Raw genomic sequence first — 25,434 nt, forward strand, 5'->3', positions numbered from 1 at the left:
CCATGTAGTTTTGAAGTGTGTTTATCACTTGGAACCGGTTGCTGCTTTTTCGGTTCCGAGGTCTTTGGCTTGGAAGAATCGGGGCCTTCGGTGGGCGTTTTTTAGTCGCCTCCGAGGGTGTTGTCGGTACCGAGGAACTGGTGCTAGCCTTCGACGCCGAGTGCTTCGATGTGAGAGCAGCGGTTGGCGTGGATGAGGTCGAGGACGCCTTTTTCTTCGGTGCCGGAGTTTGCTTTTCGGTACCGAGGGTAGGTTGACTCGAGCCCAAGTCGCTTAAAGGCTTAATAGGCTTCTTTACCGGGCCCAAAGGCGGGGCACCTGGGCCCGAAGGTAGAGGTGGTACCGAAGCCTTTTTTGACAGTGTCGAGGGGGGTGTGGGTGGGGGTCGACATCTGTACTAACGGCCCTTTGAGCTGGAGTGATGTCTTCGATGTCGGAATCATCTGCTTCGTAGGCACTGATGATGGCTTCTTCGACTCGACCCTGCTCTGGAACATCGACGCCCTCTTGAAAGATGTAGTCGGGGATCGAAGAGGACGAGCGCGCCATTGTTCTTCGAGTTTGTCGGTCCCGGATGGTCTTTTTGGAGCAGGAGGAGGCACAAGCTGGACAGTCTGGCCTCGTGCTCCGGTGAGAGGCAGAGGTTGCACACCTCATGTAGGTCGGTGTGGGGAAACTTCGACCCACATCGAGGACACTTTTTAAATAGCGTTCTTTCCATGAGCCGGAGATGAGGCCCAGGTAGGCCCGAAGCCCTTTGCCGACGACCGGAATCGAAGACTTCGAAGCTGAAGGGTCGCGTGTGGTTGGAAAGCGCGATCGAAACAATACCGTCGAGAAGGGAAGGATTGCGTGTCAAAAGAGAAAACCGTTAACGGTTCCGAAATAGAACGCGAGAACACATCCGAGTCCGATGGCAGAAAAAAACAATCTGAGGATGGAGCCGATGCCCATGCGCACTATGATCCAAAAGAGGAGTCACATACCTTGTGACTTCCAAAGATTTTACTAGACAAAAACAAGTGCATACATCCGGGCCCAACACCAGATGGCGATCTATGCACAGTGTGTAATCTGCAGCTCATATGCCTCGAACATATATTTATTCTATTGGTAACTATAGATGCCTTTATAAACGAATGCAGTGGTGATTTTACCAGCGTAACATAGATGCCAATACACACACATTATACACTTTAGAATAGGAAACATCGCTCCAATATGGCCCCCGCGGTTGAGCAGGAAGTGTGTAGAGCACAATATGGGGTGGGGTCGTAAGCAGGGCAAAGGATGTTGACCTACGAAACAATTCCGGGTTACGTTTTAGAAATGAATGTGCTAACGCTATGGGAGACGTGACTGAGCACCAGACAGATGTACGTGATCGTGGTAAGAGTGAGCAGGCATGAATGGGGGTCGGGAAGATGCCCTAATATTTCAGAGAGCGAGTACGCAATCTCGCTAATTCGGAGGAGCTTATTCAAGAGGGTGGCTAAGTTGAGTGGGGGAGCTGTGAGAGACAAGAGACAAATACATAACTAAAAGGCATCGATCACCGCCACTGTTGCAATGGTGAAACAATGGCTCTGTTGAGGTATGGTGAACTCACTAAACAGGGTGAATATATGGATGAGAGAGAGCAAGGTTGTGAATAATAACGAGGCTTGTAAGGAACACCTAGGAGAGTAGACTAGCGTTTACTCATTAACATATGTACATATATATATACCTACAGGTTGATGGGTGGCAAACTTGATTATCTCCAGGGGATGCGTGGCTAAAAGTTGTGGGCACCCCTCAATGGTGTGTTGTGGGTATGAAAGCGGACAGCAACCACCTGGTAAATATGCTAACTCCACAGGCTTGCACGTGTTTACCTTTTGGCAAAGCTGTAAGTTACTGACTTTTATGTGTTTTCAATGGTTGGCACCATCTTTCTTTTATCGTTTGTCAATCACCACAGGCTATGCTTGAGGTACCAGTGAGGTGAAGACGGGTCCCCAAGCCCCGATGAAGTTGCTGCAAGTAGATTGGCAACTAAACATGTCGGCCGTTCCTAATTGAAATGGTCAAATACATGCCGTTCTTTTAATGTGAGGGTACTCATGGCATCCAATAAAGTATGTACATTTGCAAGTGAGTCACACCTCATTTTAGCTTGGGGAAGTAAATTTCTTTTTCTCTTTTCAGAACGGGGTCCAGTTGGCATAGAATGACTTAAGCACTTATAGTGCATTCTTATACTCATCACTTCCTTCTTTTCTTCACCTCTTAAATTATGACACTTTTTTTTCTTTATGGTTATGAAAGTTACCAATGATGATAGCGTGGGCAAACTGGTTAGTACCAACCAGCGGCTCCCTTGGTGATGCTTTGTGAGGTAATTTCTGACCTTTTACACATTTTTTCTTCTTGGCTATATTTACAAGATGAAATGCCGCCTTGTGCATTGACAAACAGTGAAATTTTAACACTTGGATCTGGAGGTGACTGGCAAAAATATTTTAAAATCCAGCCCGTGGGCAGAGATATTGTTAAAACTGCTCCTGGTATCCATTAATAAGTTTCAATAACTTTTTGCTCGTGAATAATCAGGTTTTTAGCATTTGCAATTTGATGACTGGGGGACAACCGGATGATTATTTCACTCTTATGCTCCTTTTTGTGTTTGAAGTGTAGGCAGCCAATCAGATTTCAGGACAAGATTGGGAGAGGTCGCGAATCAACAGCGTCCCTATATATACACACAACTGGAAATTTCTTTAAATGTCTCCGCAACTACTGAACAGATTTACACCAAATCACAAAAAGGCATATTCCGGAACCTACATCTACCTTCCTGCCAAACTTGGTGAAATTCCCTTTAGTAGTTTGGGCTGTAGCTGTTTCTAAAGGTCTTATGGGAATTAACATGGGGAAAACGCACTTTTAGGTACCCCCTGGTTCTCTGCCCCCGCTTGACCGATCACTCTGAAACTTTCAAGATGGCAGCTGAAGTGAACATCATATTAGTTTTGAAAATTTTGTGAAGATGTGTCAAATGGAGTCAAAGTCACTGGCAAAACAAAAAAGGTTTTTCCTATGGAAACTAGGTCCTAACTATAACTATTTACTAGAGACAGACAGTAGGTAATACATATATTTGTGTAATCCTAAAGGACATCTGGTAGTTAACAAAGGTTCCTGAAACAAATTATATAGGCTTGAGCTGCGAGTTAGTAAGTGCATCAAGGTCCTTTGTGGAACGAAGGGTATCCTTGTGTCCCAAAAACAAATCAAACGGCAGCAGTAATTTGTTTTCAATATGTTGTTGATTCCAAACTGACCTTGTGTGTATTTGTAATTGTTGAGAGCATGTGGTGAGGTGTACGTAGACAGAGTGTCAGGCAAAGTGTTAAAGGAGCCTAAAGGCAGATTGTGAAGCTTTGAAGTTGGAAAGGTAGAGGGAGTGGAGCCTGGGGGTGTTTAGACTAGTAGATCGGTGAAGGAGGGATTCTGAGAGTGGTTCTAATATTGTGGTGTCTATTTGTTTACAAGTAGCAGGAAGGTAAATGCTATAATTTGTGCATAAAATCACAAATGAGTGGAATTACTGTCTTGGAGCCAGTGGAATTGCTGCCTGAAAAGAAGTTAGGACTTTGTAAAAAGCATGGGGAGTGGGGAGGTGAGTCTAGGGACAGAATAGGAATATGTAGATGCGTGAGAAGAAGTTGTGGTTTATGTTCATTGTGTTTGTGTTGGGCATGGTGCCACTGTAACTACTGCACATATGTAATGTCTGATCTGGTAAGTCTAGTTCAGAATGACAGATAGAGAGGTGTGTTGTGTGTGCCCTGAAGCAGGGTGAAAGATTGTGGTGTTAGTAAATAGTAAGAATGTCAGATGTGTTGGTCTGTCCCAGTATTTGCACAAATAACAATGTAAATACTACTATTTTATTTCTTTTAAAGCACTACTCATCCCTGTGCAAGGTGAAAGAGCACTTTACATAACATACTTTTTTGTACATTGACAATAAATCATGCAAGTATGTAAATCAATGTACAAGATGTCTGTGTATAAAACAGTGAGGGTTACAAGGTGCAAAAGTCACACGTCCTTCATACCTCACTGTGCTATATTAGAAGTATTACAATGTATTAACTGCAAGTAACAAAAGGATCTCTGTGTTAAAAGTAATAAGCCACTTACCTATCTACAGAAAATAATATCTGTCATCCGCAAGTTACAAGATGTGCTATTTAAGGGTCATCTTACAGCCTCCTAAACTGAAGCATAGGAGGGGAGTGAGTGGTCTCCAAGGGGAGAATACTCTACATTCCTCTTTCCTATAAACGCTACAAATGTGTAGTCCGAGAAAGAAAAGCAAACTTCAAGATCCCTCTGAAGACACAGCTTGACATTTTACCTGAGATAAATGACTAGCAAATGTGGCAAGATAAGAACAAGATGTAAAGGCCTTTGTACAGAAATCGAGTTGGTGGAAGAATACAGTAAACAAGGTTTGGGCAACAGGTGGGATGAACTCAAGCGAGACAGCCTAAAGCAAATAAAGCCAGCAAATAGAAAGCCAGAAAATGTGAGTTACAAACCACAAAGCCAATGGTAAGCAACGGGAGAAATGCATTCCTAAATCAACTTTCTGAATACCCCCAAGATGTCTTTAGTACTCCAGCCAGCTGTGCTGTCTGGTAGGCTGCGACCCAAAAAAAAAAAAAAGGAACTGGCAACCTGAAGTCGCACAGAATGGATGTGCGCACAAAAGACTATTTCATTGTGAGATCAGATCTATTGACAGGGGGGGGTGGTGGGGGGGGGGGGGTGGGGGGGTGATGGAATGTTTGATTTGCTCTGCATTCCGTCCGTCATCTGCGTCTCTTTTGCTTTCTTGATCAATCCAGTCATCTAGTTAGGGGAAGACATATGTTCTCCCCACGCCTCCCCTACTTAAAGTGGGTGTCACTGCTTGACCTTAGTGACTTTGAGGGGCAACACTTTGAATTAGTAATGCTCCACTTATCATGAAGCACAGATAGCGCCGATGAGCCAGATGGACTGGGATTAGGAAATAAACAACCTTCAGGTCTAATATAGTAATGAAGTCGACTTGCTCTAGCAGGGGTATAATACTCTCGCGGGTGACCATATGGAACTGTTATAACAATGTACCTGTTAAAAGGCCTGAGATCGAGGATTGGCCTGAGTGAGACATTTTCTTTGAGAATGAGAATGTAGAGGGAGTAGACACCTTTGCCCCGGTGTTGAGGGGGCCCTGGCTTTATGGCCCCTCTGAGAAGGAGCACCTTAATCTCCTCTTACAAGAAGAACAGGTGTACTGGGTTGAGGGTGTGTGTACAGAGTAGGATGCTTGGTGGGGTTCAAATGAGCGCAAAGCAATAGCCATTAATATGGTGGATAGAACCACCCCCCTCCCGGTATGTGATCATCTCCTTCCAATGCGGAAAACATCTCTGTAATCTCTCCCGACAAGTATAGTATGATTGGGGAAGGGGATGTGAAGCAAGAGTTCTTGGAGGTAGAGGCTCTCTTGGCAGGAGTGCCTCTGAACCAAACCTTGAAACTGCTCACTCTGAAGGAGACCCCGCGAGTAACCTCTACCATCTTGCTGGTGATAGCAGAGTTGTTGCTGTTGGTAGGACTGGGTTGGTTTTAGGGAGGTAACTTTGGACCAGCCTCTTGTTTGTTGCCTTTAAAAGGAGATCCTGACAAAAGGAACTCGAAGAGCCCCCATGGCCTTAGCTGCATCTGTGTCCTTTTTTCCCCCCCAACATGTCATCAATCTGCAGATTGAACAGGTGTTCCCCGTCGAAGGGCAGGTTGATGAGATGATGCTGCACCTTAGGTTTGAACCCATACACACACAGGAGTATCAGCAAAAGATGAGAGGTATTCACCCCCCTGGCAGCTGTATAGGCTGAATCTAAAGCACACCTGTAACATTGGAGATGGTTTTCCCTTCTACTCTTTTATCCCTCCTTTTGCAATATTGATCAGGAAGATGTTGAAGTAGAACCTCCATCTCTTCACACAGAGAACTGTCCTACTGAGACAAGAGGCCTATAGGATTGGCAATGAAACAATGTGTGGCAGCATTGACCACTACCCTCTTGCCAGCTGCGTTGATACACTTCCTCTCCTGGTCAGGAGAAGGGGCGTCGCCAGTGGCCTAGGAAGGTGCTCTTTTGCAGGAGGTGGAAATGACCAGGAAGTTCAGTGGGATGTGACCCCTGGCGTGGAATAGATCGGAGGGTGCCGGCTTGAACTACTTTTCAATGCCTGGGGGTTTCCACCTGGGACTTGATTGCTTCCTTAAGATCTCATGGGCAGATTTTACCAAGCCCTTAAGCATGAGTAAATACTGTATTGAGTGCTCAGTTCAGTAGATCATTTACAATAAGAAGTCATCATCCTCTGGGGAGATGTACATATCCACCTTGTGATAGGCGGCTGCATGTTGGATACACCGTGCTACGCTGTCATGTCATTTGGAAAAGGCGGAAAAGCTGCTAACTGACACCGACATCACTGGCTGTCTTTTATGCGCGTATGCTGCGTGTGTTAATTTTCACTTTTAACGTTGTGCTGGTTCTTATTTGTAAAAAATCCTCCTTTATTATTAAAGCTTATTTGCACCGTACTTTTTTTCATGGTGCTCTGTGTGTAATTGACTACTTTGACTGTTTTTATAAAGTACATTGTGTAAAGGAAACAACTTACTTTCACCGCATTTCCTCCCCGTTCCACCGCAGCCTGTGCTGATTGAGTGGAGGGAGCCTTGATGTGATCAGAGTTCTTCTTTTTCCTCACTTCCGGTGGCATACTCTGTGGCAGCCATCTTGAGAAGTGACGGACTAGTCTTTCCCCGAGCTCCCGCCAAACAGCTATAAATATAGTAATGGCGCTGACGCGCAGAGGACGCGCCGGTGGCGCGCCAATGGCAAGCCCGTCTGCGCGCTGTCCGTGCACAGCGCCAGCCACTCTGCTGATTTTGGAAAAGATCCACCTGCTGCTCCAATTCTTAGGTACTCGAGTACTTTTCTACGGGCAATAGGTGAGCAGGGTGGTGTTGGGGGGGGGGAGGGGGGGAGGAGGGAGCACAACAAGTGGCTACGGCAGGGACTGTAGCCAACCTCATTGGAAGGAACTCCTTAAGATGTGGTCTGCTTAACGTTGGGTCCCTCTGTAAACATTATCTGGAGACACAGTTGCTGTTAGAGTCTCATGACTTCGATGCCTTGGTGGTGACAGACCTGGACTCACCCCGGCTCTGATTTGGAGCTGGGTTTGGTGTGTCCTCAGGGCTATAAAGCCTTCGACAAGCCACGTTCTAGCGGTAGAGGTGGAGGGGTTGGGATTTTGTTTAAGGAGGTGTGGAACTTCTCTCCTGTGGATATCTACGTGGTCGAAGGGGTCGAGCTTTTGGGCTTCGCTCTAAAAGACCATGGGCACCAGGTGCTGACGGGTATTATTTGCTACAGGCCCCCTGGGGTGGCCAGCCTCCATCAACAGAAAAACCTGATTGATGTGTTTAGTAATATGGCTCTCTCACATACCAGACTCCTCATATTAGGGGATTTTAACTTATGGGCCAACGGGAGTATGGGCCCAGGGTACAATAATCTTCTACAATCGTGTATGGACCTGCTCCTTCCACAATGGGTGGTACAGCCTACACATACGGGGGGCATATTTTGGACCTGTTTTTTGCTAGGGAAGACTCACTGGAAGTGGTGAATATTCTACCAGTTGGCTGGTCTGATCACCATCTGATTACATTTGATGTGTTTAATATCAAGCAGAATGACCCTGCTACGAAGGAAACAAGATGCTTTCCTAGCAGGGGCTGGAAAGGTCTCCTGAGGAAAGCTAGTACTTCCCCAGTATTTCACCTTGAAGGTTTCTTTGACGCTGGCAAACAGGTGGAGGATAACTATGCCACCTTCTGCTCACACATTAATGACCAACTTGACCAGCTTGCCCCTCGAAAGATGGTCAAAAGAGTTGGCAATCTCTCTGCGCCCTGGTATAATGCGGATTTACAAAATGTAAAACTTGGCTGTAGACAAGCCGAACGGAGATGGAGGAAGGGGTATTCTGATACAGACAAAGCTATCTGGAAAGAAAAAATCCTTAGCTATAAGAAAAGTATTGTCTCTACTAAAGCTGAGTATTTTGCAGACGTAATCCTGAGGGCCCCTAATAGCTCCAAGAGCGTTTTTAAAATATTGAATGATATTGCTAGCCCCGCTTGCACTAAAAATAAGGTTATCCCCACCCAGGAACTTTGCAATAGCCTGGCTGCCTTTTTTGCTAACAAAATCTGCAACATTATTGAAGGGCTAGAGGGGGATAGCACAGCTGATGGGTCCATTGGCCCCTCACAGGATAGGCAGGTGGACTGGAGGGTGATGAAGAAGGCCTCGGTTCAGAAGCCTCTTCTAGATCACTTTGACATTTCTTCTGTGGAGGTTTTTGATCAAACAGCTCTTGGGGTTTCCTCTGGTTCATCATTGGACCCTCTTCCCCACAGGGTCTGGAAAGTGTTAGGTTCCGAACTGTTTCCATTGTTAAGGCAGCTATGTAATCAATCCCTGTGTAGTGGGGTGGTCCCATCCGGTTGGAAGCAAGCGGTTGTCTTCACCCTTATTAAAAAAAAAAACTTTGCTTGACCCTGCCTGCCTTAAGAACTACAGGCCTATCTCACTCCTTCCATACCCGGTGAAGATCATTGAGCGCCTAGTAAGCAGGGCACTCTCCCAGTTTCTGGAGGCAAATGATATACTGGATGACGTACAATTCGGCTTCCCCCAGGACATGGGACGGAGACTGCCCTGCTGACTGTGTTGGACGATCTCGTTTGCGTGCAGACAAGGGTCAACATGCCATCTTGATCCTGCTAGACCTGTCTGCCGCTTTTGACACAGTCAATAACAAGTTTCTCCTGGAACTATTGGAAGGAGTGGGAGTAGTTGGCCAGGCACAGGCGGTGGCTCTTCCTCCTTTCCAGTCCAAGTTTACCAAGATCCACCATGGTGTGCTGCAGGGCTCTGCAATAAGTCCTATTCTATTTAACGTCTATTGGCGTCCCCTGGTGGATATCATTAAATCTTAGGGCATAGGCCTGGTAAACTACGCGGATGATACCCAGCTGATTCTATCTCTGGAGGGAGAACAGTCGTCCACATTGGAAAACTTCCATGTCTGTATGCAGAATGTGGTTCACTGGTTGAGAAACAACTCTCTGCAATTTAATGCAGATAAAATAGAGATCCTCTGTATTGAGGGTGGGAGAGTGCCCTACCCCCTCCCAGCCTACTTCTGGCCTATTCCTGCCAATCCCCCATTGGTACCATCCAAGTCGCTTCGCAATCTGGGAATTTGTTTTAACGAGAAGCTGACCTTGGAAACTCAAGTTAATAAAACCGTGGGGAGTTGCTTCTCCCTTATCAGGACTTTGAGGAAAATCCTCCCCCTGCTCCCTGCACATACACGCTCTCTAGAAGTAAGGAGTGTGATTATGAGCAGGCTTGATTACTGCAATTCTTTGTTGCTGGAGTCTCCTAAGTACCTAATTGGGAGACTGCAGAGAATCCAGAATATGGCAGCCATGTTGGCTTTATCGCACCCTCGCCAATCATCCTCCTCTCAGGCCCTCATGGAGCTGCATTGACTCCGTATTTTGCAGAGGATTCACTTCAAATCCCTCTGTGTCGTGTTTAAGGCACTGCACGGTCTGGGGCCTATACCATTACAGAACAAATTTAGCTGGTATGTCCCCACCCGTTCCCTTCGGTCCTCCTCAGCTAATTGGGTGGAAGTACCTTTGGTTACAAGAGCTATATTGGGGTGGGCAAGCTTTCAGTGTTGCTGCTGCAAGACTCTGGAATAAGCTGCCCACGGAGCTGCGGCAGATGAAAGATCTTTTTGTTGTTGTTTCGAAAGAAAATAAAAACCTGGCTCTTTCCCAGATTTTAATGCCTACATTTCTCTGTTATAGGTGTCTCTTCCGTCTCTTTAGCACCAGGATGCCCGATGGGTTGCAGTGCAAGTGTACATTACATTTGGAGGGGAAGCCCTTACAGGGATTTGGTCACGGTCAGGGTCTCCCAAAGGTTCCATATCATAATCCTTCCAAGGATCATAAGTGGGGTGTCGGTAGAGTGGGGCGCCAAAGTTCTCTGCCTGACATTCGGAGTTAGCGCTTCCTCTGTACGAGTATGACTCCGCTGACCCCTGAAGAGAGCTTGTAAAAAGGTGAGGGAGGTGGTGAAGGAGGAAGGAGAGAAGGTGGAGTAAGGGGTCACAATCTTCTTCCTAGGCCTTTTGGAGGGAGGTAGTCGCAGTCTTCTCCGAGGCAGATATTTTGCCTGTGTGTGGTTAGATGTGTGGGTAGATGAGGATGCGTTTCTGCCTTTCATTCAGCTCTGTTGGAGCTTTTCATGATAGACTTCTTCTCAGAGTCGGCTGTCGATGGCCTCTGAACTGACTGAGGTTTTAGCATCAACAAAGGCATCGGCTCCAAGACTTCGACACAGACACATGGTCTGGGACATGTAGGTCGCTAAGGGTCGGTCGAGGCTCTTGGCTGGATCCCGACTGGGCTTAGACGTCTTGCTTTGGTGTCAACCAAAGACCAAGGATGGTGGTCCACCTGAGAGCAGCTGAGGCATGGTCACGGTGCTCTGCTTCAATGTGCAGCTGCTTCTGGGTCTTAGAAGAGGTTTAGGTGTCCACCGTGCTCAAATTTCTTGGCATGGTCCTCAGATGAGGTCCAGCGTCGACTGGGGTAGATGGGTTCTTCTTCGGCGCTGAGCGGGTCTGCCGAAGATGCCTGAAATCTCAGAGGATAACTAATACATTTTGTTGTATGCTCACTGCTGCTGAAAGGTAATTTTGCTCCTGAAGGCGGAGCAAGAGTTGCAGCAGGTCTTGTCGGTTTACGGTGAGAAGCACAGGTTACAGACGACGTGATCGTCTTAGGTGTACTTGGAGTGGCACTGAATGCATGTTTTGAAAGATGTCCATTCAATTACCTTCTGCTGATCCTCAATCTCCTGCGTAGGTAAAGAGAATACGCTGCCCAAAGGGTGGGGCCCTCGGTGGGTGGGAGGCCCAGTTGTTCAATGACATCTTAAGCGGGTGAAGTGGAGGACATCGTAGGAACAGCAGATCAGTAGATGCATTGAAAAATCTTCTTGGTGACGGGAAGGAAAGGCAACATTTTCTGGGGCCATGGCGGTCAATGTCAAACATGTCAAGAGCGGGAACAATACGGATACACGTCAGAACCCGATGGGGGAGAAATAATCTAACAAAGGAGTTGGTACCAATGCACATTCACGACCAGAGAAGTCAAGATCTTGCAACTCAAAAGACTTCTATGAAGATAAATAAGTTGCAGCGGTCCAAGACCAAAATTGGACGACAGGAGCATGCACAGCATGCATATCTACAGTCACACATGCTAAGAACGTATTGTTGTCTTGGATTGTCTCCACTTGGCAATTATCCTTGGAAGTAGGGTAAATCGGAATGGATCTGGTCTCTCAGAGCCTAAATGCAAAGTGTCAGCATTATGCATTCTATACTGTAGAGAATAACGTTATATGTCGAACTGCCCAGGCTTTAAAGATGTTAGACAGAATATCAACATTTAGCAAGGTGCCATGCTCCTCCATGAGGTGTCTGCTGACTTTGTCTCCCTTCAATTCAGAGTGCCTGGGGAATGGAACACCATAAGATTATTGTTCATTGGTAAAGACCAGAGCTAGACCACTTGAGAGCCTATGTGCATTTCTGGGGTGTACCAACGGATTTAGCAAGTGAGGAAAATCAGGAACTACCTGTTCACACCTAAAAGGCACCTCATTACAAGGACCAGTGATTATAGCAATGGTATGTCCTCAAAGCTCAATCTTGACGATGGAAGACTGTTCCAAAAAGCAAATCTGTGTGGTGGAGGGCCTAGGGGGTAGAGTGGGCTGAAGAAATTAACAAAAAGTAGTATGGTCACTTGAGGATGTTGGTGTATGCACTGCTTTCAGGAACAATCTCCCACCATGTTCCATGCTGCATCAAATCAGACAGTAGAAAATCGGAGTATAACGTAAATAAAAAGCACTCTATATGAATCAGTATTGTAGCGCACATGATCGAGACAGTGGTGCTTAGCACACAAGCATCAGACAAAAGGGTCAACAAATAATGTCAATCTGCTTTATATGGCATGGATGAAGTTGGGGAAGTCATTTGAAGGAAGGCCTGAAAGAACAGAGCTGTGGGAGCAAGTAGGTACACAAGCAGATAGGGCATTTGGGGCACATATTATCTGCTCCAAAACCTTTAATGTTCACACCGTGCCTTTGAGTATTAGTGTGTGAGAGGAAGAGTGGACGTGCCTACAGTTTTCATTAAGAACTAAAGAGGCAATTTTTGGTTCCCATACTGTCATGAGAGTTCTTATCAACTGATAACGGGAAAAGTGGGTGAACACAAGAATAAAGATAAATGCCATTGTACCTAAAAATATAAAGAATGCTTACAGAAAAGTAGGAACTACTTGCTCAAGCCCGAGAGTACCTCAAAACATGGAGCAGTGAGTTTAGGCAATGGTATTTCTTCAAAGCTCATTCTTGATGTTCCAAAAAGCAAGTGTGTGTGTGGGGGAGAGCCTCAGGAGATGGAGTGGGTCGATTAACAACTGGTAATCGGAAAAGTGGGTGGACACAGGAGTAAGTATAAATGTCATTTACATAAAAATATAAAGCATGCTCACAGGTGAAAACGTAGATATAATGCATCCATGCTCATTTGATTGTTTGGAACTTCTACGATTTCATAACTGGGAAAAAGAGTGTGCCCCAAGCAGAAACAAATCATCCTTCTTTTTCTAATAGGCTTATTGCGCCAAAGTTAAAAGTAATAGTCTAAAACATGCAGCTATTGATGTAGCCATGGTGTGTTCCTTTCTTTAAAAAACATAAAACTCAAACTGTCAAATAGTGGTTTCTATGCTTACCTAGTCCAGGCAACAACCACCTCTCCTTTCTTTTTAATCAAATTCTTCGCGGAAAGGCTTTGTGGAGAAATTGACAAAGTCTCTGATTGACCATCCACTTTCTCCGGGGTTGCCTTCTTGCTAGATGACTTTCTTTTAGTAAAAAACTCACTTTCCTCTGCTTTTCTGCTTTTCTTCCTCTGCCGCTTTGTTTCAATGACTAGATCATGGCTACCCTTTGACTTTTTCCGACAGGTGACCCCAGAAGCAGTTTCCTTTTTCCTCTTACTACCAACATTCTCAAGGCTCACTGTCCCACGTTCTAAATTAATGGTCTCAAAAACTGTCTTTGGTACAGACTTGACCTTGTCCTCTTTACTTCGTTCATCATCAGTCTCTTCTGTCAAATCCACAAATGTAACATCAGCAGAGCTCACGGAAGCTTGTCGCATGGAAGATTTTAAATAAATCGAACCACAGACTGAAGCTTCTGTAGCATTGTTCAAGGTTTCAACAACAACTTCCGGTGCCTCTAATTCCTGCACATATATCAGCTCCGAAGAACCTTCAGTAGTTGTATTAGCACTACAGCTGCTCTCCAGTTCTGAAGAGTCTCCAGATGTTTCTGGAGAAAGGAGGACTTTCGCTGTACACTCAGGAGGTGGAATGCTAGGTTCAGAAGGGATAGGGGTTCTAGTTGGCTGCAGTACAGCAGCTGGCAAGTTAGATTCAGGTGGCTTATCCTTTGAATGAGTCAGACAGGGTTCACATGAAACATGGTATAATTCGGTCAGACGCAAGTCGGATGCTTCAGGGGGCAGATTTGACTTATGAGGTAGGTCAACGGGATCTTGTAATTTTTGCACTGGGTGTATTTCAGAAACGCTGGGGAGACCTGGGGCAGTTTCTGATGGCACAGGGTGATTAGGTGATGACTGAGCTGGGAAAGATTCATGTGGCTCAGAGGGAGATGTGGCAGGTACCGATGACTCTGGAAAACAATTGGATGAATGAGCAGGGCATTGTCCAAGTGACTCTGAAGGAGAAGCAGTTGCAGCAACCGGTTCAGTTGGAGTGAATTGATTATTAGTAGGGTAGTGATTGAGTGACTTTGGGGAGCGACAGGAGGATTCAGACGGACAAGATGCAAGAGACTTAGCAAGAGCTGATGCACCAGGTTGAAGATGGGTTGGGTAGGGTTCACGTGGCTCTGGGGGACGATGGAATGAATGAGAGGGGTATGGTTCAAGTGGCTCAGGAGGAGCTGTGGCTAGCCCTGGGAGTTCAGATGATTTGGTCACATCTAGAGCAGGTGTCTTAACACCTAATCTAGAGAGCCCCTTGCGTCTACGTGCCATCCTAGCTGGATCGGAGGATATATGAGCTGATTCAGTGAGATCACCCAGAGGCAAAGGTCCTGTGGCTTCACGAATACTAGGAGGTACTCCAACGATTTCAGGGGCTGTAGCAGCATGTTTAGTAAAGACAGTGGATGTGTGTGGTGATCCCTCTAAATCAGAAAGAGCAGAAACTTCCTGAGCCAGAGAGAAGTGTTTGTTCTGGGTCGCAGAAGACAAAGACTCTGCATCAGTCAAGGATGTCTCATCAGTGTCTGTGGAAGCAGCAGGCAATGCTCTACGTATTTTAACTATGAAGTGGTCATTGGATTTCTCCATTATTACTGCCTGCATTGGTTCACTGGGGCAATACTGAAAACTAGGTGGCGGAGCCTGATTGGCCCACGAGGAAGAACAGCTAGACTGACTGCTTGAATTATCTGATTCTAAAGCTAAATGAATATCCTGCTCTGTGGCATCCTCTCCATCCAGTAGGGCATCTTCACTATAATGAGCATTAATAACCCTTTCTGGAGTAGAAGTTGCTGCGGTCTGGGGCCGTAAAAAACTTAGATGACCATCAGACTTTAATGGGGAAGGGACTGTTAAGGAGACAGCTAGATCTTCCATAAGTACAGAAACATAGGATTTATCTCTTTCTTCACAGAATGTATGGTCTCTGCTTGAGTACGAAAACATGGGTACTTCCAGCATGCAGCTTTCATCCAAAATATCTGGACGTACAGGCATCCGAATCATGGAGGATAAAGACTTTTCAGAGAGAGACACTGATGAGGAGGAACCATCTGGTATGTCTAACTGTAAAAAAGTGTCTTGCTGAACTGTTGTTGCTTTAACAGATGTACACATGTCATTCTGCTCATCTCCTGCGATCACCTTTTCTGGTGTCCCAGGTTCTTGCTGGCTTTTTTCTAGACTGGTAGTGCTCTCTTCTAGGGTATTCTGATCTTGCAGCAAGCTTTTAAATACTTCACCCATGTGAGCATCATTCACTAAATTGAAGGTTAAACTGGACGACTGCTGGTCCATAAGCAACTCTCTGCTAAGACCAGTCTTCTGCAAATCTTTGTGTTTCTTGAAAGCCCCTTCCTTCTTATGGTAAGCATTGGGGAATTTGCCTGAGCTGCCTTGACCCCGATCTACTTCAGACGGACAATTACTGGTTGCGGATTTTTCCATCAACTTCACCGAAGGCTTAATTTTATCTGTAACAGTTTTTGATAACTCTTGCTTTTTACTATTTTGACAGAGTGGAATTACTCGTTGACAAACCTCAGACTGTAAGTCTCTAATTATTGATTCTTGCAAGGAAATTTTTTCACACTTTGGAGATTTGGTTTTCACATAGTTTTTAGAGAGCTTCTGCAAATTGTCCGGAAGGGTAGAGGAGTGCTTTAGAGGTGACTCAAGACTATTGTCATCACTATCAATTTCCCCTTTTGCTATGTCACAGAGCTTGGTCAAAACATCTTTCATTTTTTCAAACAAATAATCCAGTTGATCATCCACAAACTTCCACAACTTCTTTTTCATATCATGCACATGCTGTGCAAATATTCGATCCACAATGCCATTGTTCTTAACTTGCCCTAACGTACGTTCTATTGTTTTGCAGAGTTTCTGGATCAGGCAATCTGGAGATGTACACACCCTAGACCAATCCAAGCCTTTTATAAATGATATGAAATTCGCACTTGAAGTTTCTATAATGCCATTAAACTGCCTCTTTGAAAACTGGACCTTGAACTTCATGTATTTCTTTCGGATGTGATTCCGGATTACTCTTAACATCTGCATAATTTCATGTACTGTGGAAGGCATTGCCAGTTTTTCCACTTCTTCTAGACCAGGGCTGATTGCTTTTTTATTATCATTATCATTGGGGGATGTTGAAATCTCCTTTGCTGTAATGGTTGCCCTGGTCTTGCGTGTAGGACTTTCAACACAAATCATTGTTGGACTTGCCTCATCTGAATTTGATCGCTTCCTCTTGTTCTGCTGATTTTTGACTGAGGTATACCGGTTAGGAGGCATGTTTATTTTAGAATGCATTCTTTTCTCTGCACTTTTACAGCTCTTGGTAGCTGTTTTCACTTTAATTGGTGTCTCTTCACTATCATCACTACTAATGATTTCCCCTTCCTCTAGTTCTTCGGACGGCTCCAGAAGAGAAATTGCATCAGGACACTTTCCAGGTACGTTAACAGGATTTTGATTTTCCTTGTTTACTTCATTTGAAATAGTTTTAGAGGTTGTTGCGCCACTCAGACTGGCAAAGCATAAATCTATAATACAGAGAAGAAAAAAAAATTATTCCATGCACAGAGTACAAGGGAAAAAAAACATAATTTCAGAAAACAACGATAATCTACCATCCTCCTTCTGCAATAATGCAACACGAACAATAAATCTGCTAAATACTGCACGAGGCGTGTTCTCAGAAACCAATGGCTCTTCTCTATCCATATATGGACCAAGTTAATGTAATTTGCTTTAGAGCAGAAGGCTAAGGAGAGCAAATGTTTTGCTTTCAATAGAGTTGGTGAGTAGAGATGCTTGAATGCAAATAGTTCACAGATGTGGGCTACCACCAGAACCAATGCACTCAATTACACTTTCTATACAACAGTTAAAATCGAATTCTGTCTCCTGCCCTATTTCGGGCTCCACCAGTCCCACATGGGTTACACTACAAACAGGGTTTGCGACTCAGTTGAAAACATTAGAAAACCGGGGCACATTTGAGTATTTGCGGCATTTTTACCAAATGCTCTACCTCACTGACAAGGTATGAGGAAGCAAAACCTGCCTGGGATGCTTGTATTCCCATCTGGATGGGCCTAGGTTGACATTTTGGGCGAGGCTGTTCCTATTAGACCAAAACCAAGGCTGATTCACGCAGGAATGGGATCCCAACGAGAATAGCATAATTGCCAAAGATTAATTCAGGCATCTCAACCGCCACCTTTTTGTTTGATTCACATTTTCAGTAGGGTGCATGAGGAACTATTTTATGAAGTGCAATCAAGGCAGCCTAATAAACAGAATATTGGCAATATTCATGTGGTGGGGCAAGGGAAGGATTAGGAGCATGCCTTTTCACCCAATTGAGTTACTCCTAGCGGGGTTCGTGAACAGCAGGGAAAATATGATAAAAGAAATGGAAGATTTTGCCTATGAAAAGGCAGTAACTATCTGTCACAGAAAAGCAGCTGTTTCACACTTACGGTGAGCAGCTGGAAAGCTGAACCTTCTTCTGAAGTGAAACCGACAGGTGAAGAAAGGTTTCTGCAATGTCTGGGAGCTGTGGAGTTCAACGAAAGGCATCACCTTCCAAAGCCAAAAAAATAGCTAAGATGGTGGTATTAGCGGTCTGCCTTGCAGGAGAAACACCCAGCAACAGACCAGAGATTGCAACTTGACAGACACTAAAAAGAGTCACACACCATGTCATCCAAGCAGTGAGGGTGCTTGCAGGCAATCAACATACTGCAACAACCTTTTTTTAACCTCCTGTAGTATGTATGCATGAGATATTTGTAGTGCACGAATCTTGCCAAAATGAAGCGGGCAGTCTAGAGAGCCAGAGACAATTGTAGTCAGTGAGAGATAAGAGCAAAATTGCTAGGTTCTGGGAGCATAAGTGTACAGTTACTGCATTGTGATGTAGTGTCCTTTAAAGAGGTGCATCTTCAACATTTTTCTAAATTGGAGCAGGGTTGGGGTGATTCGGTGGGATACGGGAATGTTGTTACAGAATGTGGGTGCATAAGTGCATGTAGTAGTTAAAAACCACAAAGAATAGTGCATAACCACCATGTAATTGTAAAGCACACTCCCGCTAATACAAATTGAGGGCTGCACGCAGTAAAGACCAACATCTCTGGGCCCTGCTATATTTCAACAACTCACTGTAACAGATGACAATGAAACTAAGTTCTTGGCTAATTGAGACCCTGGACCCTTAAAAGGTTTATGAGGAGGCACCGATTGTACTGGCAACAATCATTAGTTATTTCACTCTACATATAAGAAAGGAACCATCTGAGTAGGGTGTAAGGCACCTGTGCTGCTGCAAGTGGTGCAGACTGGCATTAACAAGAGAGATAGATACTAGGAAAATAACCCCATGAATAAAGAAGACAGCACAAAAGCGAAGGAAAAAAAAATAATAAGCCCGGTAGCTATACGTTTGCATTTAGCATTATAAAACAGTAATATAACCTCGTAGCAAAAGACAAAAAAAGGGATCTCCAAGTGTGCTTGTGAATAGCCACTGAGAGAAGAGATGCCACCCACATGCAAAATCCGTATAGCTGACTGGAAAATACGTCCATGGGCTATCTGAGAACTACTTACAATAGAAACATTTAAGCGCTAGAAAGGAAAAAGGCTACAATATGGCACTGCAACCCAAGAGCAGACACTAATCTACAGGGTGGGGGAACCTCTTTTGAAATAAAGTCACTACAGAGTCCATCTTTTTCCTGAATGCAAAAACTGAAACAAATGTTAAAGGCGGATTATCACTTATACCAGATCTACACATGGTCTTGATAAAGGGGAAGGAGTGGAGGACAAGGTATTCAGCCTGAAGGATACAATCACTGCTCTGATACTACAGGCCCACTGCTAGCAACTAAAACTGCTAAATTGGATAGGAAGACAGAGGACACTAAAGAATGGTATTAAAAAACTAAAACCAGGATAGTGTGTTCCGTCGAAAGAAAGAAAAGAGCAGAATGGCACTCTCCCTTATGAACTGGAGAAGTTTTGGGGGCCCGATTTCTTTTATCTATGCATTTCAAAGACGACTGTGATAAACTCTCTTTGTAATAACAGTGATTGGATGCTGCAAGCCACCATAACTATTGGACTAATAAAAGCAAATAAACATGGTAATTTAAATGTTTTAGGATTACGGGTAATTGAGCAAGGAGCTCATATGGAAATTTCAAAACAGGAGCCGCAAATATATGTTATTGCTTCATGCTAAACTGATTGTGATTTATAAGGATGAAGCCTGAATCCTTCACAATACAGTAGGAGGCATATAAGTGGAAATAGAAGAGTGGCATTAATAGGAAGGGAGGCGTGATTCACAGTTCTTAAGCGGCAATGAGGTAGAGAGTCCATAAAACAGAAATAAGACAGAGGAGAGCACAGATGCTATGAAGGTACTGGGTACAGGAAAATAGCAAGTAAACCATGCAATCCCAATAAAGTAGATCAACCAAATGTGATACAAGCTACCCCAAGTACTGACAGAGGAGCCTTAATGCCTAAATGTACACAACGGGAGGTTTCAACGCGAACAGGCTTTCTGGTACCAGAGGAAAAAGCATATTAGAACAATACTACTTTGCTACCTCAACAGCAGGATGGGAACCCTAGATAAGGACTGGTTGCAGAAAACATGTACTATTACGGATGAACTCACACATCTCACGTACAAAATACACGATTGCCCCAATCGTACAGAAATCCTTCATGAACTTAATTTACAGGACCAGGGCCAATGCCACAAAAAGGCGACATCACATGCCCCTACCCGAGACCCGGCACCAGTGATAAGAGTATTCCATGAATAAAGACTTGTGCACTCCTCCCCTTTCTACGTGATGCAATAAAAAGATGTACCTAACACCCAATTTCACGATACTTAATTTATAGACATTGAACAACAGAAGGCTTTATCAACCTTACCAGGATATTAAGTTGTGACCAGCAGAACACTGTAAATCTCATCAGCAAGAATTTGCCTCATTGAAACACCCTTTACACAGGATGTAAGAGATCGTACAGGAAACACATGCTTCAGATATCTTTATGCCATTGAGTACAACTTTTTTTAAAAGAACCCATGAACCTAAATTATCATAATAGCCTCTAATCTTGAATCTGTTTAGTGAGACAAGCAGGTTGGATCCTCTGCTGCCACAGTGGAATAAATAAAGGGGCTGGGCTAATTACACAGAAGAGCTGAAAGCAATGGTCCAGCGTAACATAGTAGGAACTGAAAGAAGCATGGACTAACAAACAAGGTGACCAAGCCAACTGTGGGTTAAACTCTCAGCAAAGGTAAAGCAAGAAGAAAAACAATTTAATTATGGAGGGAAAGAGGCAGATGATGCAAAAATAGATTAATTCGACAGTGACAAAAAAATGCATTAATAAATGGACAGATTTCAGGGATAGTGCCAAATAAACAAAGAGAGAAATATCAGATTTTTAGAATAGCTCAAATAATCATGCCTCTGCTACTCATAGATTGAGTAAAGCTATAGAAGAAAGCCACACAACTCTGTTACTTCGAAGACAAATTTAGCAGGAGCAATGTGAGGCTACTGGGACTCCCTGAAAGAAGTGAAAAAGAACCAACCTAAGAATTGCAGCAACCATTCAAATTATTATATACATCCCCCCAAACAGGCACATGTCACAATGTTATAAAGCTGTAATGAGGCAGAACTCAAAAAAACAACCCATGGAACAGCACCAGAGCTGACCGTAATCAACCTTTGAAGATATAAATACAACGGTAAAATGCTAGTGGAGGTGTGGAGACAAGGGGAGATACTGGAATAGATGGACAACTTTGCCATCCCTTTCTTCATCCTTCATACCACAACACAACATTGCATCAGACAATTCAAGAGAAGAAAAAAAAATTCCTCCCTTCAAAACTCTCTTATGGACACCCATAAACATGGCAAAATCCATCTAGACAAAATCTGATGGCAACACACTTCTCAAGATAAACTTTACAACACTGATAAACCTTGTAAAACGTACCATATTAAACATGTTCTTCCAACCCTTGAGCATCTTGGCACATACTAGAACTCACCAAGTATGCCTTGTGCATACAGGAAAAGACAGTGAGAATAGCCAGTGTACCAAATGACCAAATCAAAGTACTCCCCGCTGTATGCAGAGCCCTCATCATCACAACCAAAGTAACCTGCTATAGATCTACCACCAAGGAACTGAGTAACAGAAGCAAATCCCTTTAAGGCCATCACGCACTGCATCCAGCCAGTCCCAGGCCCTAACATCACTCAGTCAGTTGACAAGTGAAAGGTCATAAATAACTTCTTTACCGACTGGAGTGACAAAATCAGATCCCGCATCAACACCACAAAAACAAATCTACATTACCTCCTATCCACTCTCACTAATATTAGGCTATTACAACATCTTGGGGTTGCTATAAATATTAAGAAAACAGAAGCTCAGGGTTACACTCAGAATTAGGCCATGAAGACAAGTCCAGGTTTCCTCAGACGAGTGGCCAGGAGGCCTGTCTCTATCAAATGCATAGACATAACGTCTCCTTAGGAGACAGTATTTTGCTGCAGAAATAAAAAGAGCCAATCTTTACTGGGTGTCTATGAATAAAGAATAAAGCATTTGCAATGCAATAGGTCTCGCATTATTAAAGTTGAGCTATTGGCATTGCTAAATAATGCAACACCAATAGCTCAAACTTTAATAATGCGAGACCTATAGCGCTTTCCGCCACCCTATTGTCAACATAAAGATGATCAGTGGGGCTTGGGAGCAGGAGCATGGGTCCAAGAGAATGCAGAAGAGACAAAATAGAGGGAATATGGGGGAACCCTTTGCATGAAATGGTGATCCCTAAAGGCTGGTATCTCACCAATGGAACGAAGTGCGTTGAGGACAGTCATTCCCAGGAGTCTGATGGGCAGGGAAAAGAATGCGCACCTGGAGATGTGGTGAGGATGTCAATCAGGGCGTGACAGAGAGTGTGAAATTATGGTGAAGTGGATGAGAGCGTGAAGAGCCCCGTGGAAGACAGGATACTCCCTCCTCTCCCCTCTACAGTCCCTGCAGTCAAGCCTCTCGTGCAGCCTCCCCAGTGGTGACACATTTGTCTGTGCCTGCTCAGGTAGAGAGGGAAACCTTTAGACTGCTCTTTGTAGTAGCCACTCACACACTGGGAGGTCAGCAGCGCGGAGGATGCATGACCAGGGAGCTTGAAGGTTTGGACTCTGACTCTCCGGCTCTGGTCTCTCTCTAAAGCGTCACTGTGGGTTCTCCAGCTGCTTGTTCTGTGGTGTCCCAGCACTTTAGGTGTATGGTGGGCTGGAGCTCAGATTTGACACATGTTCAGCATTCATCGAGGGTGCAGAAGTTTTGAGGCAAGCGTGCGAAGAGAGGTTTGCAGCGCCTGTGCCACCATGCACTCTGCTGCGGCAATAGTAGAAAGCCTGGTTTTACAACCCAGCAGCTGGGCTACTAAAGTGTTATCTTGTCTACATGGACTTGCGAGGCTGTCTCTTGGAAAATTATGCTTTTCCTGCCATGGATCTGCTAGTGGGCTTGAGCTGAAATCAATATCGCCCTCTCAATGTCCAGTGTGGTCCCTGCACTCCCAAACACATGGGATCCCAAGCCCACTGTATAGTTCACAAATACCCCCTTCTCCTCTGTGCCAGTACATTTTTGGGTAGTTTTAAATAGCACACTCGACCGGAAGGTATTGGAGCGCTTTGCACGAGCACCAGTTACATTACGCAGGGATTTTTGCAGGCACAGTGAAATTAAAGGATTTGCCCAGAATCACAGGATGTTGAATCGAAGCTGAGACTTGAACCCGGTTCCCCAGTTCAGTGCTGGCCATTACGCCACATCCTCTCTCTTACATCTGTCATATGAGGTGTGTCTGCGTTGTTTTCTAGAGCCGCATACCTGCCTTCGATGCCTTTTTTGGATTGTCTCGAGTGTGCATTGTTTGTGTTTATTGGTTGACTCCGCTGTATTCAGTTGTGCCTGTCCTTGATCTTCAGAAGCTGTGCTCCCCTTCTGCCTGATACCAAATGAAGAAGAAACAGAAGATACGTTTGGAGCGGTTGTTCTTACCATGCTCTCTTAGTGAACACGATAATTCATCCATAATATGTGGGTTAAAGGTCAAACTGTAAAGGGTTTTTTCAAGTCACTAGGGTCTTCTTTGTCCAAGTAGAAGAACAAGGCGAAGGCTGAGTGGCTTCCTAAAGTGATGCTCATATGATGGGGTATTTGTAATAGATGGTGCAAGTCACTCCTACCCCTTCAATAATCAATGCCACAGCCACTTTCCTTGAATCCATACTGTGAAGTGAAAATAAAATACAATGTATCCCATGGCTATGTCTGTCAGTGGTGCAGCTAGTGCAGTGGCCCCAGGACCCAGGGATGACAGGAGGCCCATCGTATCTTTCATCAGTAACAGTTTATTTAACTGAGCCGCTTGTATTTTTGCCAGCTCCTCTGCTGGGCCTGGCTCTATGTTTGCTCTTCTCCGTGGGAGCTTTGGTCTGCAGGTCACGAACACGTAGCAGGTCAAAGGGTTGCTACATTTGATGGCACAGCACACTCTGACCTCTTGGGAAACCCTGAGATCCGGCTTGAGCCTGCAACCCCCGATAGGCAAATTTTGGAGACACAGGTCTACCTTTTGTGGAGGAAGAGAAACGGCGCACAGAGAGCTCAGAGTCAGAAAGAGGAATAAACGAGAAGGCAGAAGCAAGCGGCAGGGAAAGCGATCGCTTTCACTTTCGCAATCGCTTCAAAAACAAAGAAGCCCGCCCGTGTCTGGGCACGATAATTGAAACCATATGGCAGGAATGCGCGTAATAGACACCAATAGGCCATGGGCGGAGCAATGCGCCCGCCTTTGGCCTATTGTGTGCTATCTTTAAAACAAACACGCAGGCAAAGGTCAATAGCAGGCCACAAAAGTAAAAACACACGCACAAGCGTGTACAATTCCAGGGTCCGTTTCGGAACCCCGGACAAAAGGACTCTCGCTGTGCGAGCAGTGCTGCATCGCTAGGCGCGAGACCTAAAAAAAGGGCTAATTTTCATTGTATGCATTAAGTCTGTATATATGCTGTCAAGTCTTAGAAATGTTTCTAGCATTATTATTATTATTATTATATATGAATTTGTTAAGCGCACAGCTACCCGTGGGTTTCCCGGCGCTGGAAGCACAGAAGTAAGGAGAGCAAGCAGGAGTGCAAAGAGCGGGATTACAAGGAAAACAGCCAGGTTTTTACTCCTTTGCGGAATTTAAGATAGCATGTTTCAGACCGCAAAGGGATGGGAAGCGAATTCCAGAGCGAGGGCGCCAAGTAAGCAAAGGAGCGCCCACCATCTCTAGCACGCTTAAAACGGGGAACAGAGAATCTGCACTGAGAGGAGGATCTGAGAGTGCGGGAGGGACAATATTGATGAACTAAGGTGGATAAATAGTGAGGGGATTTTCCAGCTTTAATACGGTGCATAAAGCATAAAGCTTTGAATTTGGACCTAGATTCTATGCGTAGCAAATGCAGGCTGCGCAGAGAGGAGGAAACAGACGTGGTTCTAGGCAAATTACAGAGTAAACGGGCAGCCATGTTCTGGACCACTTGAAGCTTGCGGGAGACCTCCTTGCTGGCACCCAGGAGTAGAACATTACCGTAGTCCAGCCGCGATGTCACTAAGGCATGGAACACTGACTTCTGGGTGTCGAGAGGAAGCATCCATGTGATCTTCCTCAGCCACCTGATGATGGTAGTACAGGTGGCTGCGACTTTCACCACATGTTGCCTCATAGATAACTGAAGCATTGAAGTCTGAGTCTTAGACAATTCCCTGACTGCAAAACACAGATACTGCATGTACAGATCCAGATGACAGGGCCATAAGTATAGTTTTGCAACTTTGCAGGGGTCATACATACACATCTGAATTTCACAGGGCTAGCTGTCCTTAATATAAGAATCTCTCTCAAACATAAAGAAAGATTAGCACACTTGAGTTTCTTCGTGGACAACCTAGTTTCTAATGCACCGCGGAATCTGTTCTTACCTTGTATGTAAGAGAATAGATATTGCAGGAGTTATAATTAAGAGCGGCTGAGACTTAAGACCGTCCAAGAGTGTGTGGACCAACAGCCTTTTAGATCAATTGGTGCACCCATCACACAAAGTGCAGTAAATGAGACTTAATAGGGGTAGTTCATTTTAGTAACTTGTTGCACTCAACTGAAACTATAACCATAGA

General features: G+C 44.7%; 1 protein-coding gene across 3 annotated transcripts in view; it reads right to left on the reverse strand.

The window, feature by feature from the left end:
- Positions 1-25,434, reverse strand: part of CASP8AP2 (caspase 8 associated protein 2) — a 210,286-nt gene that overhangs the window by 40,001 nt on the left and 144,851 nt on the right. For all 3 annotated transcript variants that reach the window (XM_085611156.1, XM_085611155.1, XM_085611157.1), the window contains exon 8: positions 13,040-16,661. In XM_085611156.1, the coding sequence (XP_085467282.1) occupies positions 13,040-16,661 (3,622 nt within the window). The remainder of the gene's footprint in view (positions 1-13,039; positions 16,662-25,434) is intronic.

This window comes from Triturus cristatus, chromosome 6, assembly GCF_964204655.1.
Source record: "Triturus cristatus chromosome 6, aTriCri1.1, whole genome shotgun sequence".
Classification (NCBI taxonomy): Eukaryota; Metazoa; Chordata; class Amphibia; order Caudata; family Salamandridae; genus Triturus; species Triturus cristatus.